At 37.6% G+C, this 20,330-nt stretch overlaps 1 protein-coding gene across 7 annotated transcripts in view; it reads left to right on the forward strand.

Moving 5' to 3' along the window:
* The window catches only part of CKAP5 (cytoskeleton associated protein 5), a 109,858-nt gene that overhangs the window by 43,650 nt on the left and 45,878 nt on the right, over positions 1–20,330 (forward strand). For all 7 annotated transcript variants that reach the window (XM_013994362.2, XM_021085233.1, XM_021085234.1 and 4 more), the window contains exons 6-16: positions 792–924; positions 1,311–1,411; positions 3,814–3,927; positions 8,841–8,945; positions 12,445–12,534; positions 12,643–12,807; positions 13,356–13,484; positions 14,979–15,161; positions 18,468–18,581; positions 18,855–18,965; positions 19,930–20,022. In XM_013994362.2, coding sequence (XP_013849816.2) covers positions 792–924; positions 1,311–1,411; positions 3,814–3,927; positions 8,841–8,945; positions 12,445–12,534; positions 12,643–12,807; positions 13,356–13,484; positions 14,979–15,161; positions 18,468–18,581; positions 18,855–18,965; positions 19,930–20,022 — 1,338 coding nt within the window. The remainder of the gene's footprint in view (positions 1–791; positions 925–1,310; positions 1,412–3,813; positions 3,928–8,840; positions 8,946–12,444; positions 12,535–12,642; positions 12,808–13,355; positions 13,485–14,978; positions 15,162–18,467; positions 18,582–18,854; positions 18,966–19,929; positions 20,023–20,330) is intronic.

Below are 20,330 nucleotides of genomic sequence, written 5' to 3' on the forward strand. Positions count from 1 at the left end.
AATAATTACTTTTCATTCTTTTTTTTTTTTTTTTGTCTTTTTGCTATTTCTTTGGGCCGCTCCCGCGGCATATGGAGGTTCCTAGGCTAGGGGTCAAATCGGAGCTGTAGCCACTGGCCTACGTCAGAGCCACAGCAACGCAGGATCCGAGCTGCGTCTGCAACCTACACCACAGCTCACGGCAACGCCGGATCGTTAACCCACTGAGCAAGGGCAGGGATCGAACCCGCAACCTCATGGTTCCTAGTCGGATTCGTTAACCACTGCGCCACGACGGGAACTCCACTTTTCATTCTTAATTTTGAAATTTTTTCTGAGCGTACCTATTTCTGCTGTTACTTTGTTCTTTCAAGTTAAGTACCATGCATTTGGTGATGCCAGTATGGTAGTGTTGAATTTGTAGCAGTTTATAAAATCCTTTTATGATATTATTGGGTAATAGGACTTAATATCTGTTTGGATAAAATACATTCTATCTTTTTTTTTAATTTCAGTTGGTTTTGGAGATATTATCTGATGCAAATATATCTGAATTTGTGAACTAATGAGAGTGCCCTAAAAAAGTGGATTTTATTCTTTTGAAGTGCTTAGTCATAGATCTTCAGTGTAGTAGATATAAGTTGGTGTGGCTTATGCTATGTAATATATACAAATTAAATTTATCTTTTCTTCTTTACCTTATTAGAGCCATATAAATAAGAAATTGGGTTCTGAAACATTAGTAAATATACATATGTTCTCTAATGGCAGAGATATAGATACATTTTAAAAATATTTTATGATATTTACAGTTGAAAGAACTAGAAGAAGAATGGGTCAAACTGCCAACAGGTGCTCCTAAACCAAGTAGGTTTTTGCGTTCCCAGCAAGAACTAGAAGCTAAATTGGAACAGCAGCAGTCTGCTGGTGGGGATGCTGAGGGAGGTAAGCAAGCTACTTTTTAAAAAAAATTTTATTTTTAGTTTTTGGCTGCACCCCTGGCATGTGAAAGAATTTCCCAGGCCAGGGATCAAACCTGTGCCACAGCAATGACAATGCCTGATCCTTAACCTGCTAGGCTATCAGGGAACTCCTGGTAAGCTACTTTTTGACACTGGTTTTAAGTCGTGGCTCTGTCACAAGTACCTGTGTTCACAAGGCATATTTTATAGGACTGCCATTTAATAAAATATATGTTGTTTGTAGGATTAATAATTCTGATCTTCCTGTATTAAAATTTCATCAGGACTGTGAAAGGATAGCTGGTAACTGTTTGATAAATAAAACCATTTCATTCATTTTTAAGATTTGTTTTGTTTTCCTCCTGGAAGGTGGTGACGATGGTGATGAGGTACCACAGATTGATGCATATGAACTTTTGGAAGCAGTAGAAATTCTTTCAAAACTTCCCAAAGACTTTTATGACAAAATTGTAAGTGATGGTAAACTTCTTTCACTTATTTCATTTTAAATGATTACTTGAATATAATTAGAGAATGCTCTGTTAAGCCCTTTTCTTAGTGCACCCTCTTCTACCTCAGATCTCCCCTGATAAAGTGAGTCAGTCGTTTCTTCTTTGTTCCCTTACTACTTTGTATATATACCTAATTTGGTCCCTTTTTTTCACATTTTGCCAGAAACCCAAACTTTATTCTTTTTTTTTTTTTTAACCATTAGTGACTATTTTATTTATCATAGTGGCCCTCTATTTCTAGCACAGTATCTGACCTACAATAGACACCTCATACTATTGTGTCGAATGAATTCATGAAGTCCTCCAATCAACCTTTAAGATCTGTTTTGAAAATAGACAGTGATAGCATGACTAAATTTTAATGCTAATAAACATATATCTTTTTTTCTTGACTTCATCTTCCTTCCTTCCTTCCTTCCTTCCTTCCTTCCGCTTTTTAGGGCCGCGCCCACAACATATATGGAAGTTCCCAGGCTAGGGGTCAAATCAGAGCTACAGCTGCCAGCCTACACCACAGCCACAGCAATGCGGAATCCGAGCTGCATCTGCGACCTACACCACAGCTCACGTCAATGCCAAAACCTTAACACACTGAAAAAGGCCAGGGATCAAACCCACGTACTCATGCATACTAGTAGGGTTTGTTACCACGAGCCATAATGGGAACTCCTAGTCTCTTTTTAATATAACTTTTATTTTATATTGGAGTATAGTTGATTTACAACGTTGTGTTAGTGTCAGGTGTACAGCAGAGTGATTTAGTCATGCACATAGCCCAAACATTATTGTTGCTTTATATCTTTTCCTCATTGTCTCTCTAAATTTACATTTAAATATTTCTCGAATTCATCCACCTTTCTCCATACCCAAGGTTTCCTTCTCTATCCTACCCCAGGTTTCTTAGCCTTGGCACCACTGACGCCTTTTTGTCAGATATTTCGTTATTTTAGGGGGTTGCCGTGTGCATTCTAGGATGTTTAGCAGCATCTCTGGCCTTTACCAACCAGCTATTAGTAATAGAATAGTCCATTCCTCCAAGTCAGGACAATCAAAAATGTCTCCAGACTTTGCCAAATGTACCCTAAGAGACAAATTTGTCCCCATTTGAGAAAATCTTATCCCAACCACTACCTTTAGCTCTTAGATGCTGCAATAGTCTTCTTATAAGACTCCTTGTCTACTCTTGCCTCCTTCCCATAATATTTCACAATATAATTAGAGGGGTCATTTTTGAAAATGCAAATTTTCCCATGTTATTGTCTCATTAAAATACTTCAGTGGCTTCCACGAGTATTAAGATGATGTCTGAAATTATGCCATAGCCCCTCAGGTGATCTATGGTCCCTTTGAGGCCCCTGCTTACCTTCCAGCCACATCTCCAACTGCTCTCACTCTCCATGCATCAGTCAAACAACTTCTCCTGGTATGAAATGCACCAAACTATTTTCCTTCTCTGGGCCGTAACACACTGTTCTTGCTGCCTATAACATTCCTCTCTCACCGTTTACCTCATAATATCTCTTCATGCTGTAGATCTCACCTTAAGCATCACTTTTGAGGGGAGATTTTACCTGACAGCCTAAACTGGGTTAAGTCCTTTTGTTTTATTACCAAAGTAGCTTATACTTCTTTCACAGTGGTCATGACCTGGTAGTTATTTATTGAAGATCTTCCTACTTCTGCTATTAACTCCTAAAGTATCCTATTATCTTCTGATTAATAGCTGAATACTTGGTAAATTGAATTGAACTGTAATCTCCTCCAAGTGATGGGTTTTTCATCTTCTTTGTATCCCCAGTTCTTTCAAATAGTGAGTGTTCAAATTACTAAATAATTGCTTGATCTCTAGTGAAGCATATTCTACTAATGGCCATGAACCAAAAGGATTAGCATGATACCCACAATCTGGAAAAATAATATCAAGGATTAGAACAATTTTGGTTGTTGGTTACATAAATGTTCTTTTCTGGTCTTTCTGATATGGAAGTTCCTCTCTCCCGTAGTTGTGCCATGGTGAGGATATGCTAGAAATGCTTTCTGTCAATGTTTTCTGTTTAACACTTGCTTAAAGTTTATCTAGAAAACAAGAAGGAAAAGTCTATGGCATTTCATTTTGTTTACTTATTGTAGAACATTAAGGTTTATGAAATGTTGTAAAAATATTTTATGTATGAACAGAATTTTATGTATATGAACAAAACATTCTGATTGACTGCACAGTTTTGTAATTTTGATTTCTAACTAGCTTTAGAAAGTTTCTGAGAAAAATATGTGTATCTTTGAATTAGTAGAATGCAAAAAATAGATTTTTGTTTTGCTCTTATTTTCTGTTCTCAAGTGACTCGTGTTGTGTCTCATAGGAGGCAAAAAAATGGCAAGAGAGAAAAGAAGCCCTGGAAGCTGTAGAAGTACTGGTGAAAAACCCCAAACTGGAAGCAGGCGATTATGCAGATTTAGTAAAAGCACTGAAGAAGGTAAATGTGAGGCGTGTCCAAATTGGCATGCCAACAGCAGACCAGGCCACTGAGTTTGTCTTCATCAGTCATCTTTTTTTTAACCCCAGTCGAATTGCTATTTAGGGAACACTATTAATGATTTTTTAATTATAGGCATACTTTTTTAAGAGTTATTTAAAATGACTGTCCAAGGGTAGTTTAGAGGGATTGGTTTTTAGTCTTTGTTTATTATCACTTTGACTTAATTTTTTTGTGGCCACATCCATGGCATTTGGAAGTTCCTGGGCCAGGGATGGAATCTGAGCCACAGTTGTGACTTGTGCTGCAGCTACAACAACACTGGATCCTTAACCCATTGTGCCGGGCTGGGGATCAAACCCTTACCTCCACAACAACCCAAGAGGCTGGAGTCAGATCCTTAACCCACTGTGCCACAGTAGAAACTCCCACTTTGACTTTAAATTATCCTATTTGATACTTGTACAAATATCAAGAAATAGAGAATCTTGGTGATCTAGAACCAGATATTCCAGTTTTATAATTCTACAGAATGATCTTTTAAAATGGGCTCTGTTTACTAGGATAGATATTGTATGTGAAGAGTATTTTTCATTAGATAGCAAGTAATACCACACTATGTCAGCATGTAAAGCACAGGATGTGAGGATGTATGATCAGTTATAAAGCAACTAAGTACTAAATAAGAAAGAAATATTTTTAGGAAATTCTCCTTTGGTTATTGCTTAGGTCCAAACAAGTCAAATGCTAGGGCAGATATTTTTATATGTAGTGACTTTTCATAAAATCTGAAAGTATAGATCAGACAACCGTGGGTCTGGTTACAGAGCTTAAGACCAAAGTCTGAAGATATGTTCTTGAATATATACCAAGGTTGAAGATGTCTGGTTTGCTCCCTTAGCCTGAAATTAGGACTAGAATGGTGGGGGCAGGAGGTTAATTTTTAATTATATGTATATGTAAGGAGAGTAATTCTCATTATTCGTAGTAGTTTTGTTCTATAAAGTCACCACAAACACTGAAGTAGCAAATGCTGAACCATTGCTCCAGCAGAAATAACAGGGTTAGGGCCCTGCAACCCTCTGGTCACATTTTCATCAACCAGCCGATGCATAGCCTGTTTTATTCTGTTTGAAGACATCTTATTCAATATGTATTACTGATTCATTAACATTGAACTCACACTAACAGCAGTATAGCTCATGCCTGAAACAAGCTTACCTAACATATATATTCTCCAAAGGGCATAGCACAGCCTTATTGCATTTAGGAACACCAGATAGCATTTTAGCACTATGCTTAAGTGTCTTTTACACAGTGAAGGCACCAACAGAAAGCACGAAGATGCCAGAAAACCATGGCAATAAATAGATTATGAAAAAGATATGTGTTTACAGTACGAGAGTTGAAAGAAGGCGGCAGAGTATTGCATTGTTCATTCTCAGCTGGGAATGTGCACATAAGGCATTTCAGATTTTTCCCAGCTCTGTGCTTGTCTGTGAATGTCCAAGAAAGTGCCTCAAGTATTGATTTGGGTGTTATAAGTTAATTTTTAATGAGTAGATGAATTTGCAGATATGTGATCCATGAATAATGAGGATGGACTGTGTTTTTTCATAGTTAGCCCTCTAGGTAGAATTTGGAGGCAGGGGTATGAATTGTCAAAATTATTGTTCAACTTCAACAGTCTTCCATCTTGAAGAGGCACAGACTCAGGCAAGACTACAGTTGTCTCTTGATATCCACAGTGGGCATGGGGTTTGGTTCTAGGTTCAGCTCAAGTTTCTTGTATAAACTGGCATAATACAATGAACACTTTTGGCCCTCCATATCTGTAGTTATGGAGGCTGATTATAATTAAAAGGAAATTGCCCTAGAGAAAAGATTTCACCAACTGGAGCCTAGGAGGAAAGAGGAAGGGTAGAAGGTACTAAGAGGAGGCAAGGTTCACGTGGCCTTGAAGAGAGTTTTAAATTCTCTGTAAGTTCTAGCATATAATTTTTATCAGGAATCTTATGGAAAAATGATATTTATATGTATGTATATACACACACACGACATACATGTATTGCTCTGTTACCAAATCCTCTCTCTTTTTCTGTTTTTTTGGTCTTTTTTTTAGGGTCGCACCTATGGCAAATGGAAGTTCCCAGGCTAGGGGTTAAATTAGAATTGTAGCCACTGGCCTCCGCCACAGCAACTCGGGATCTGAGCCTTGTCTGTCACCTACACCACTGGATCTTTAACCCACTGAGCGGGGCCAGAGATCAAACCTGAATCCTCAGGAATACTAGTCAAGTTCATTAACCGCTGAGCCACAATGGGAACTCCATCTGTTATCAAATTCTCAATGCCTCAAATAATAGCTTTTATTTTTCCTTATCTAATGATCAGGAATGTTTATTATTAACATAAATGTTAATAGTTGATGCTCTCTACATGCATTTTCTTAGGATATGAGCTTTTGTTTCTTTCTTTCTTTTTTTTTTCTTTTTTTTTTTTTTGTCTTTTTGCCTTTTCTAGGGCTGCTCCCACAGCACACGGAGGTTCCCAGGCTAGGGGTCCAGTCGGAGCCGCAGCCACTGGCCTACACCAGAGCCATAGCAATGTGGGATCTGAGCCATGTCTGCAACTTACACTACACCACAGCTCATGGCAATGCAGGATCCTTAACCCACTGAGCAAGGGCAGGGATCGAACCCGCAACCTCATGGTTCCTAGTCAGATTCGTTAACCACTAAGCCATGATGGGAACTCCAGGATGTGAGCTTTTCAAATGAAGACTTATGTGATTTCCATCAGAGGTCCCATTGTGGCTCAGTGGAAACAAACCCAACTATGATCTATGAAGATGCAGGTTTGATCCCTGGCCTTACTCAGTGGGTTAAAGATCCGGGTTAAAGATCTAAGCTCTGGTATAGGTCACAGACGGTGCTCGGATCTGGCATTGCTGTGGCTGTGGTATAAGCCTGCAGCTGCAGCCAATGCAACCTCTTAGTCTAGGAATCTCCATATGCCATGGGTGTGGCCCTAAAAAAATAAATGCAAGAATGGGATTGGAGCAATATAGCAAAATCACCTTTTGAGTTGTATAAAAATACTGATGTCCAAATCCCATCCCAAATTGATTGAACTAGGGCTTCTTGGAATGGGGTTTGGCATGTTTTTGATGATCATTCCTAGAATATGTTTAGATGCTTAATATGAAGTCTAGCATCTAAATATCTGAGAGATGGGAGTTCCCACTGTGGCTCAATGGATTAAGAGTCTGACTGCAGTGATTCAGGTTGCTGTAGAGGCGCAGATTTGATCCCCAGCCCAGCACATTAGGTTAAAGGATCTGGCATTGGCATAGTGCAGCATAGGTTGCAATTGTGGATTGGATTTGATCCCTAACCATATGCTTTGGGTGCAGCCAGAAATAAATAAATGAATAAACAAACAAATACATACGTACATATATACATACATACCTGAGAGATGTTTTGGTGAGGAAAAGTAATCCAGACATTTATAGATGCCAATACAGAATGTTCAATACAGAAATGAATAGAATTTTTTCTACATAGATTTATACTAATTACAGTTTTTAAAAAACGTTTATTAGGACCCTGATCTTATCTTCTCATAAGGGAAATGATTTGTCGTTACATGAGTTTAGAGGGTGAATATGCTTTAGTAAAGAGAGTAAAGCTTTGGAGTTAAGGCAGACCTAGGTTTGAATCACAGCACTACCATTTGCTAGCTGCATGACCTTGAGCATGTTAATTTCTTTTTAATTTTGGAAATCTGCTAAGTTGAGAAGAATAGTATCTACTTTATAGGGTTTGAGTGAAAATTAAATGAAATAAGGATTATAAAGCATCTCTAAAATTATGGCATCTGATTGGTTTTTAATAAATTTTACTTTTTTTTTTAATCCTTCACTCCTCAGCATTTAGGGAACATGTGGGTGCCAAGTAGGACTGCTTGCATGCTATACATTAGGGATTCTTTAATTCAGAGAATCTAGAATGAAGTATTCTGCTTATGGAATACCAGATCTTAGGGATTAATAAAATCCAAAATAGAATGGAAGCATTACTTCTACTTGGGAAAAGAATGAAAGAACAAGGGTTTGGGCACTTAAAAATAAAGCAGCTTTTTAACACTAGCTGACTTGTCAGTATATCACTTAAAAGTAAAGCAGCTTTTTAACACCGGCTGACTTAGCAGTAAAATCTTAGTGGGAGGGAACAGAGGCATAGTTACTGTCTTAAATTGATACAAATGCAGCTACTACCTGTGATTTTTGATAAGTTTTGGACTTCGTAGTGTATACTATAGGATATAGGAGGATGGTAGTATAAACATTGCTGGAGGAAATTCTGCTAAGAGATTCTGATGATCATTAAGTAACGAAAATGGCAGCTGCAAGCCCAGAAGCTCCCTCAGAGTAATGGTTACAATGGAATTTGCAATTTAGAGTCCTCATGGGCTTCTTGAAGGTACACCAGTTTCTACTGGTGCTTCTTGGGTATAAATGTTAGAGCCTCTACACTATGATGTTTTTCAGAGATATACTGTCTTTTGGCTTTCCCTGCTCCAAAGCAAAGTCAGGAGGCCTTTAGCTTCTCTGCCATTATCAGAGTCACCAGGGCACAGCTGTGCAGAACTGACAGCCCAATGGAGAGTTAGTAATTTGACGTGGTGGTTTTATGTATACTCTATTGGTAGAACTTTAAGATAGGAGATGAAACATAATGAACAGAAGCTCCCAAATTTGATACTATCATAGGAGAATCTTTCCTCTTTTGTAGGAAACTAAGCTATCCTTTACATGATAGCTTTCAGAGTTTCTTTAAGAATAAATGTTCAGTTCCCTTCTTCAGGGCTGTGACTGTTTTGTTTTCCTTTCCCCTCCTCTTTTGTAGGTTGTTGGAAAGGACACCAATGTTATGTTGGTAGCTTTGGCAGCAAAATGTCTTACTGGCCTGGCTGTTGGGCTAAGGAAGAAATTTGGACAATATGCAGGACACGTAAGTAACATTCTTTTTTATTTTCTTTATTTTTTAATTTTAAATTTTTTTTTTTTTTTTTTTTTTTTTTTGTCTTTTTGCCATTTCTTGGGCCACTCCCTCGGCATATGGAGGTTCCCAGGCTAGGGGTCCATTCAGAGCTGTAGCCGCTGGCCGGTGGCCAGAGCCACAGCAACGTGGAATCTGAGCCGCATCTGCGACCTACACCACAGCTCACAGCAATGCCGGATCCTTAACCCACTGAGCAAGGGCAGGAATCGAACCCACAACTCATGGTTCCTAGTCAGATTTGTTAACCACTGTGCCACGACGGGAACTCCAACATTCTTTTTTAGATAAAAATCAACATTATCAAGAACATCAGGCTCGTTTGCTTTATGCTTTAAAACAGCTCTTTGACATAATCTTTATATATATGGGGAAAGTAAATTTCTCACTAACTTTTATTAATATTGAGCATAACTCCTTACAACATTTCAATAAAGATGTCAGTTATAACTAAATTTACTAGCTTTATGTAGAAAAGCGGGCACTTGGCCTAAAATAATTAGTTGAGTTGATTTGCTCATTACTTATTTATTTATAATTATCTTGCTTTGTCCATACAACATTATATACAGTATAACAGGATGACGTAAAACTTGTAGTGATCAGGACATAGTGAAAAGAAGAGTAGGAAAGGCAATATAAAGCCAGAAGTGAAATTAATAATATGAAATGTATTTTTATGGTATTTTCCTATATAAGAAAATAATTATATACTTGGGAGATTTTACATAGCTTATACTATTGGTGATATATCAGTTTATTGTAAGAAACTCTGAATAGAGACATTTGTTAAATATACTGTTTTCTTTGTATAGATTTGGAAGCAATCAAGTTTCATAACAGTTTTAATAAATTGAGATTTTTTTTAAATTCTGGTGTTTATTAGTTGGCCTCTATATCTCATTGTGAGTTACTTAGAATGGCTCAGCATCTTAAAAATTGATTGTACTGAACTTTGGGGTTTAACTTGCTAGTCACTTGAACATTTGATTCCCTAAGTTGACTTAAGATTCTCCTAATGGTCTGTAGTCATGTGTCAGTTTTATACTGTGAAGCTAAACTCTAACCTCACTTAGTTATGGTATTTGGAGCTTGCTTACTCATAGCATTAAAAATAATTTCAGAGAACTGAAAAAACAAGACACTACCAAATAAAAATAAATCATGACTAGCTTATTACCAAGGAAATAAAAACAAGGGTCTTTAAAACCCTTAGACATGTAAAGAAGTAAAATTGGAGTAAAATTATAATCAGTATTTTTATAGCAGTCAGTATTTATTGTATAGTATCTGTGTATGCATGCTGTCAGTATACTGATTAGCTTTTGGTCAGCTTGTGTTACTTAGAATATTTTATACTTGTGTATTAAAAATAACTTTTCAAGCTAGAAAACAATTCTAAAAATACATTCGAATTTACTGAATTGTAGTTGGATGATTACTTGGGTCTCTAGTTTCAGTTCTGATGACTTTGTGACAATTGGGCATGCAGCTTAAAGAATATCTTTAGTGCTTTATAGTTGGGGTTGTTTTCCCCTCCTTAAAATTGTATCATTTGTATTGTTTGATATTAAGCAAGTTAATGTGGTTCAGCTTTATTTTCTTTAGTTATTTATAAATAATTTTTTTGTCAATATATATAAAAGTGAACTTTAGCTTTATAGCCATTAAATATCTTGATGGAGGGCAAAATGGGTAAAGGGAGTCAATTATATGGTGACAGATGGAAACTAGGCTTTTGGTGGTGAGTATGCCGAAGTGTATACAGAAGTCAAATTATAAGGGTGTACACATGAAACTTACATAATAAGCCAACATTACCTCAATAAAAACAAATAAAAATTCTAAAAGCATCTTGATTTTCAAAATTGTAACTAACTCTTAATATTAGAAAGTCTTTTATATTTCTCCCAGGGAACTATATCCTTCTGATATGTATCACTCCTGTGAAATTTAAACAAACAAAAAAAAGTGGGGTATGGGAGGTGCAAGGTGCCACTGAGCTCTGCTTTCTATTTTAGACCTTAAAAAACAACTTTGGGGGGAGTTCCCGTCGTGGCGCAGTGGTTAACGAATCCGACTAGGAACCATGAGGTTGCGGGTTCGGTCCCTGCCCTTGTTCAGTGGGTTAAGGATCCGGCGTTGCCGTGAGCTGTGGTGTAGGTTGCAGACGCAGCTCGGATCGCGCGTTGCTGTGGCTCTGGCGTAGGCCAGTGGCTATAGCTCCGATTAGACCCCTAGCCTGGGAACCTCTATATGCCTTAGGAGCCGCCCAAAGAAATAGCAAAAAGACAAAAAACAACTTTAATTTGCCTGTTAGCACAGTGCCGGGCACTCATCACATATATTTGGCATTCAGTAAATATTTAATGATTTTTGGTAGTTTACAATGCAAATAAAAATTATGAAAATTCTAATTTTGAAATTCCCTGAGGGCCTCGTGGTTAAGGATCCAGCATTGTCACTACTGTACTCAGGTCACTGCTTATGGCAAGGGTTCGATCCCTGGCCTAAGAACACATGCGTCTGGTGTGGCCAAAACAATTTTTAACTTTATTGATCTTAAACTTAGTACTTGAATAAGAAAATATAATTCTGATAAAAATTGCTACATTTTCTGGTATTATTTCTTTTGTATTTAGTGAAGGGGCAGGAGATACCAGTCCTATAAGATATATCAGAATCTTGGGTAGGGAGGAAGAATTATGTACTATTTTTATTCCTCTACCCTAAACCCACCTAGTAGAGGATCATTTTATCCAATAAGAGATATTACTGATTTAAAAATGACTTTATGGTTGAATATAAACAAAAGGGGGGGTGCATTGAGAAGCATTGCTGGTGGTACAGGCGTAAGATTGTCCAGCATAAGATTCTTGTACCCTTGAAAAAAGGAAATGACTTTGTTTTTGACCATGCCCTCAGCATGCAGAAGTTCCTGGGCCTGGGATCAAACCCATACCTCAGCAGTGACAACACCAGATCCTTAACCCTCTGTGCCACATGAACCTCCAGGAAATGACTTTTTATCCAACTTAGATGTTTACTTTTTTTATTTATTTTGGTAGAGCCAAACATTATTTTAATAATAGTTGTGTTGAGATATAATTTATATGCTATAAGATTCATCCTCTTAAAATATGTAATTCACTGGCTTTAGTATATTCATAAGGGTTTGTAACCATTACCACTTTCTAATTCCAGAACATTTTCACCACCCCAAGAAGAAACAACATATCCATTAGCAGTCACTCCCCATTCTTCCTCCCCCAGTTCCTGGCAACCACTAATACACTTTCTGTCTATACAGATTTGATGTTTCCTATAAATGAGCTCATATGTATGTGGTCCTTTGTGACTGGCATTTTTCACTTAGCATAATGTTTTCAAGGCTCATGCATCAGTACTTCATTCCTTTTTTGCTGAATATATTCCAACTGTTCACTTAAAGGTTGTACCAACCATTTTGGAGAAATTCAAAGAGAAGAAGCCTCAAGTGGTACAAGCCCTGCAGGAGGCAATTGATGCAATCTTCCTTACTGTAAGTTGACAACATGAGTTTGTGGTTTTGTCTGAAGTTTGTCAATGTAATATTTTGATTGTTTTTTACAGTTAAGAAAAGCTTATTGACCACATTTTCTTTCTAAAGACCACACTGCAGAACATCAGTGAGGATATTTTAGCAGTAATGGATAATAAAAATCCAACCATCAAACAGCAGACATCTCTTTTTATTGCAAGAAGCTTCCGCCACTGCACTGCTTCTACCCTGCCAAAGAGCTTACTTAAACCCTTTTGTGCTGCTCTACTTAAGGTACAGAGTCTCTTTGAAATTGGGGGAATATTTTATACCTAGGCAAGACTTTTTTTCTACTAATTGTGTATAGTGACTACTTGACTTTTAGACTGTAGATTATTGTCTTTTGAAGAGCAGACCCTCTGCAGCTTTGGAAATTGAATTCAAATTCTTGTATGTTTTGTGTTCCTATTCTTGAAGAAAAGCACAGTTTAGCTTTATAATTTCATTAACTAATAAACATTTTGTTTCTTATTTGGCCCTTAAACTAACATTCAGCTGGATCTGGCCAAGCATGGGCCTCTAGTTTAGAGTATTTGAAGATCATTTAAGTGTGAGGCATTTTAGATAGAGGGTAAGAGGAGAAGAAAGCACTTACTTGCTGAATAGATAAATAGAAATTTCCAGTGAAAGAATAACTGTTAATTGGCAAAAAGAAAGCTAAGTTTAGCTTCTGTGAATTGTAAAAAGCAAATTCTTTATCCAACAACCATCAGCCTGAATTAAAATCAGTAATACCTAAAGTACCTCATATTAAGATCATTTTGCTTACTTCCGGACTGTAGCACATCAATGATTCTGCTCCTGAAGTCAGAGATGCTGCGTTTGAAGCACTGGGCACTGCTTTGAAGGTGGTTGGTGAGAAAGCAGTAAACCCATTCTTAGCTGATGTGGACAAACTTAAACTTGATAAGGTAGGCTAATAATGGGTTGTAATGAAATTGGGTAGCAGTCCTGTCTCTTTGTGTTTTGGGTTTGTCTGCTGATAGCCTTTTTATTATTTTTAAAGAACATTTTTTTTTTCTACTTAATTGAAGTACAGTTGATTTACAATGTTGTGTCAATTTCTTCTGAATAGCAAAGTGACCCAGTCATAGATATGTATACATTCTTTTTCTCATATTATCTTTCATTATGTTCTATCACAAGAGATTGGTTATAGTTCCCTGTGCTATACCGTAGGACCTCATAGCTTATCCATTCTAAATGTAATAGTTTGCATCTACTAACCCCAAACTCCCAGTCCCTTCCACTCCCTCTCCCTCCCCCTTGGCAACCACAAGACTATTTTTCATAACTGTGAGTCTGTTTCTGTTTAGTGCTGTCTTTTCAATCAGAATTTCTTTTTTTTTTTGTCTTTTGTTGTTGTTGTTGTTGTTGCTATTTCTTGGGCCGCTCCCACGGCATATGGAGGTTCCCAGGCTAGGGGTCTAATCGGAGCTGTAGCCACCGGCCTACGCCAGAGCCACAGCAACGCGCGATCCGAGCTGCGTCTGCAACCTACACCACAGCTCACGGCAACGCCGGATCCTTAACCCACTGAGCAAGGGCAGGGACCGAACCCGCAACCTCATGGTTCCTAGTCGGATTCGTTAACCACTGCGCCACGACGGGAACTCCTCAATCAGAATTTCTTGATTAGTAGAAATACTTTTCAAATTATAAGAAAATAAAATTGAGTGAATAGTCTGTAGAAGAAGTAAAATGTTTTGATTTAATTTTGTTTCTTATATCTGAAAAATTACCTTTCTAAATAGGAATGTCTTCCATCAAAAATGTGATTATTATAAGATTAATAAATTGTCTTTTATATAGAAATATAATGTAATATGTCATTAATGTATATTTACTGCCAGGAACGTGTGGATTATTTATCTTTGTTGAAAATGAAACTTTTCTCTGAATTCTCATATGTAGTTGTGGTTTAGAAATGACTTAGTAAGAGACATAAATACAATACCATTTATGTGTAGAATCCAAAAAAATGATACCAATGAACTTATTTACAAAACAGAAATAGACTCACCAGACATAGAAACAAAAAACAAACTTATGGTTATCAAAGGGGATAGAAGGGGGTGGGATGGAGATAGATTAGGAGTTTGGGATTAACATATATACACACTACTTTATATAAAATAGGTAAACAACAAGGACCTACTGTATAGCACTGGGAACTATATTTAATATATTGTAAAAACCTATAATGGAGAAGAATCTGAAAAAGACTAGATTTATTTATAGATAGATAGGTACTTGTGTATATATAACTGAACCACTTTGGTTTATACCTGAAACCACACAACATTGTACATTATATTTGGTTTTAAAAAATGACTCATTAAGTAATGTAGTGATTGTGTTTCAAAGTTGGGCTCAATGATGTCTATCTCAATTCCATTCTCCAGATAAAAGAATGTTCAGAAAAAGTAGAGCTGATCCATGGTAAGAAAGCTGGACTAGCAGCTGACAAGAAGGAGGTCAAGCCTGTGCCCGGAAGGACTGCTGCTTCGGGGGCTGCAGGAGATAAGGACACAAAGGACGTTTCAGCACCCAAACCAGGACCCTTAAAAAAGGCACCTGCTACTAAGGTTAATAAATGACTTGGAAAATATGATTCAAAAATTAGAATTTAGTAACATAGGATCTGAATCTCACGTTCATAGCTGTTCTTCAGTATGATTTCATTTGAGAAATAAGCTCATTACAGCATTCAAAAGACAGCAGAACATCTTTTAACAAAGACGGTATATTCCAACAATACATTTGGTTACTTGAAACTTTCATAGAGACTGACAATAGTAATGAAGATTCAGGAGTACATTTTTTTAAGGCATCAAAAAGTATCATTAAATAATAAAATAAAATGTGGCAAGGCATTTAACACTAATAACATCACCTTGGTCATTTTGTTAATAATACTCTGCAATTGCATCACCAAGTTTCCATTCCATAAAGTCTTATCATCTTGTATAGAAGAGGGGAAATGCCCAAGGGCAAATATGGCATTCTTTCAGTCAGCACTTCTGGACTGCACTCTCTTAAGCAGGAAGTTATCAACTGCAGGTGCAAAAGGTTTGATTTTCTTTCCCCATGCTGAATCCCAGCATGGAGTTAGAAGAAGACTGATACTTAGAGAACTTCACTTCCCGAAGTGTTTTATCTGCATAATCTCATTTAATCATCATAACAACCCTTGAGATAAGTGTTTTGTGATCTCTGTTCTTCCAGAAAAGGAAACTAGGTCTCAACAAAGTTAAGTGTCCTACACACGCTCTTATCAGACACTTTGATATTTTTATTGTTCACTTGTTTGTCTGTTTGTTTTGTTTCCCCACACTGTATTGTAAACGTCAAAGGATAGAGATATTGTCACTGCTTGACCCCCTGTGCATAGAAGCGTTCTGGCGTATAGCAGAAACTCGGCATGTATTTATTGAATGACAAGAGTTGCAGAACTAGGATTTGAACCCAGGTATCTCTAGCTCTAGGGTCTGTGTACTTTCTTTCATGTTATGCTATCACTTTAGTACTCTAGTATAGGGAGTTGGAAGCTATTTTCTCCTTTCCCACCAACTCCTGCCTCTCTGGACGATGACCTAGGCACAACACCTTAAGACCTTTTCTTACCTTGTGGAACCTTTCCATGCTATCTTTTTTTTCTAAGGAATTCTTTCCCTGCAAAAACAGGCTGCAGGTGGAGTGGGGGAGGACTTGCTTTAGTTCATCTTTTGAAAAGATAAGTAGGACAGTATGACCCAATAAACCTACTGAGCAAATACACATATACATCTGTTAAAAATAATTATACTAACCCCACCTTAAAAGCTCAGAATAGGAGTTCCCGTTGTGGTTCAGCAGTAAGGAACCCAACTAGTATCCATGAGAACGTAGGTTTGATCCCTGACCTCGCTTAGTGGGTTAAGGATCCCATGTTGCCATGAGCTATAGTGTAGGTTGCAGACACGTTTCGGATCTGGCGTTACTGTGGCTGTGGTATAGGCCGGAAGCTACAGCTCCAATGCAGCCCCTAACCTGGGAACTTCTATATGCCATGGATGTAGCCCTAAAAAGACAAAAAAAAAAAAATTGAAAAGCTCAGAATAGGATGTTCTCTGGTAGTCTGTGGTTAGTTCTCAATACTTTCACTGCTGCAGCCCAGGTTCAATACCTGGTCTGGAAACTGAGATCCCACGTTAGGCCTCTGCATGCCATGGTAAAAAAAAAAGGAAAAAAAAATACTCAAAATGTGTTCTAGACAGCATTGCTTTCAAAACAGGTCTGGATGTTCAAGACTAATTTGGTCCTCTGTCATTTTATCTTTTTAGGTTTGGGGTATTGCTTAAGAAATATCCAAAATAGGTATAAAGAATGGTGTGAATAGTGATGTGTTTTGCCATATTAATGTTACTGTCATTGGCCGTGTGCCTTATGATAAATTGCTATTTTCTTATGTCCTTTCAAAACTGGGGTGAAATAAATTTAAGTCAAGATATTTAAATAGAATATTAGCAGATAGAATCCAGTGGATAAAATAAAAAATATGACCAACTGAAGTTTATTCCAGGATTGCAAGAATGGCTTGATACTAATATTGGAAAAATTACTAAATTTATAGATCAAAAGAAATCTAATTTCCAACATTGAAAAGGAATGTAGTAAATTTCAGCATATCTTTTTTTTTTTTTTTTTTTTTTTTGTCTTTTTGCATTTTCTTGAGCCGCTCCCGTGGCATATGGAGGTTCCCAGTCTAGGAGTTGAATCGGAGCTGCAGCCACCGGGCCTATGCCAGAGCCACAGCAACTTGGGATCTGAGCCACATCTGCGACCCATACCACAGCTCACAGCAATGCCAGATCCTTAACCCACTGAGCAAAGCCAGGGGTTGAACCCGCAACCTCATGGTTCCTAGTCGGATTAACCACTGAGCCATGACAGGAACTCCTCAGCATATCTTCTTGATAAAAATTTTTAACCACATGGAAATGGATGGGTATGTTAACATGATTAAATATTATCATTTTTATAGATTATGTGATTATATTCTTGGAAAACCCAAGGAAATCAACTGAAAAACTACTAAAACAATAAAAGTGATTCAGTGAGATGGCCATCTTCAACATAACTAGAATGCTCACTGAGATTGCCATAGGCCTTTTTCCTTCACAACTTACATGCTATTGGAGTACCTGTGGTTAAATTTTGAGTAAATGTTTTAACTCAGAAACTGTGCTTTACTAGTGATGGAAACATTTAGAGGCATTTAAAGGTATCAAACACTAATTCTCAAATTAATTTGTAAATATAGTATAAATCCAGTCCATTGTTTTTATTTCATTTATCTTATTAGCTCATTTTGGTTTTGGGGTTTTTTTGTGTGTTTGTTTTTTTCTTTTTTTCTTTTTAGGGCCACACCTGTGTCTTATGGAAATTCCCAGGCTAGGGGTGGAATGGGAGCTGCAGTTACAGGCCTTCCTCACAGTCATAGTAACACGGGATCTGAGCCATGTCTGCAATCCACACCACAGCGTGTGGCAGCACTGGATCCTTAATCACACCGAGCGAGGCCAGGGATGGAACCTGCATCCTGATCTATACTAGTCGGGTTTGTAACCTGCTGAGCCACAGTGGGAATTCCCTTATTAGCTCACTTTGAATAGAGGTCTTAATACAGCCTCTGCAGATTCCACCATAAATGATCTTCAGGAGGTCTCTCTGTCCTTGAAACTGCTGAATTCTGTGGACACAAAAAGTATGGTGGGCGGGGGTGGGGGGGGGTTCTGTTGGCTGAGTGATTCTTTGTTTTATCAACTTTTCAAGGAGTCTCTGACCCCAAAATGTCTAAGAACCACTATTCTATATCCTTTGGTGGCTTGATATTTTTTATTTGCTTTTAGCCTGGAGGGCCACCAAAGAAGGGGAAGCCAGCTGCACAAGGAGGCACAGGGAGCACTGGAACCAAGAACAAGAAAGGATTGGAGACTAAAGAAATAGTGGAGCCCGAGCTGTCGGTCAGTATTAGACAGTATGTTTCAAACTCAAAACCGTGGAAAGTCAGTCCCTGTGAGGAGATTTGAGTTCTTTGCTGAGCACTGTAACATATAGTTAATTGACGTCTTTTTAGCTTGTTGAAACTGTGTAAGACAAACAGCCCGTTTATAGTAATATAAGAGAAACACTCAAGCACAGCTGTGGGAATGTTCTTGTAGTTTTGGCTGTGGTATTTTACTTTCCTGCTATGTTTCCTTAAGCAATTATTAATGTTAATGTCTTGTATCTTATAGATAGAAGTATGTGAAGAAAAAGCTTCAGCGGTCCTTCCTGCTCCCTGTATACAGCTTCTAGACAGCAGTAACTGGAAGGAAAGGCTGGCCTGTATGGAAGAGTTCCAAAAGGTGGGTGAATAGGGATGAGTGAAAGAAAATTACATTATATGGAAGTGGTGAAATTGTAAATGAAAGACTAGTCCTCATTGCTGTGTTTATAACCAGTGAACATGTTTGCAGGGTGTTAACTAAAGATGAGATAGGGTTTTTTGTTTGTTAATTGTGTAATGTTTATTTTTCAGCATCTACTTTCTGTGGTTTCTATCAGCTCATAACTTAGTGTTTACTCAAGAAAATTAGGTTTGTTCTGAATTATAAGGCTTACATGAATTTTAATATTATGGTATTTGTTCATTAAACTTGCAAGGCAAACAGATCTCTCCACTTAAACCAAACCTCATCCATTTCTGTGTTTCCCCTCTTTGTTGTCCTGATTCTTAGAAGAACAGACATTATTGTTTGGTATGAGAAGCTTTTTAAAATCTGCTAGACAGGGGTGTGGTGGTTCACTTTGGCACACACTCTGATTCTAATGAGGAGGGGTGTGGAGAAACCAGAAGCATGAGGACTGGAGGCAGGAGACCTGGCTTCCCATCTTGCATCTGCCACTCAGATTTAGACCTAAGTTTGTGCTTTGAAATCTAATACATAAATGTTTCTCACCTACTCTACTTTGCTGTGTTTTTAGGAAAATTAAATAAGTCACAATATATATAAGCAGTTTCTGCCATACACTAGGCAAATTAAAACTATCACAGTTATTTTCCATGGGGCAAATTATTTGTGAATTCCAAAATATGGGGAGGAAAGTTGTATTATAGTAATACAGTGGTATTACTGTAACAACTATATTCCAAACATCCAACTTAAGAAACAAAACATTATAACAGAAAGTAAATAAGCTCTAAGACCTGCCTCATTTCCATTACCCTCCCTCCTTCAGAGATGACTGCTTACTAATTTTGATATATACCATTACCTTGAAACTAAGCATGAATCCCTTAACTTTCTCACGCTCTTGTTTTACTTCAAGGCTGTTGAACTAATGGACCGTACTGAAATGCCATGCCAGGCATTAGTTAGGATGCTGGCCAAGAAACCTGGATGGAAAGAAACTAATTTTCAGGTATTTTTAAATTGGAGATTTAGTGTCTTTTATTGAAGTAATTTTCATTACATCATCCTGTAGAGTATTGAAGAGGTATAGTTTTGGTAGTGATTTTTAGCTTGTTCTTTTTTTTTTTTTCTTTTGTCTTTTCTAGGGCTGCACCCACGGTATATGGAGGTTCCCAGGCTAGGGGTCTAATTGGAGCTGTAGCCACCGGCCTACACCAGAGCTACAGCAGTGCTTGATCCAAGCCATGTCTGCGACCTACACCACAGCTCACAGCAACGCCGGATCCTTAACCCACTGAGCAAGGCCAGGGCTCGAAT

The sequence above is a fragment of the Sus scrofa genome, chromosome 2 (assembly GCF_000003025.6).
Source record: "Sus scrofa isolate TJ Tabasco breed Duroc chromosome 2, Sscrofa11.1, whole genome shotgun sequence".
Classification (NCBI taxonomy): Eukaryota; Metazoa; Chordata; class Mammalia; order Artiodactyla; family Suidae; genus Sus; species Sus scrofa.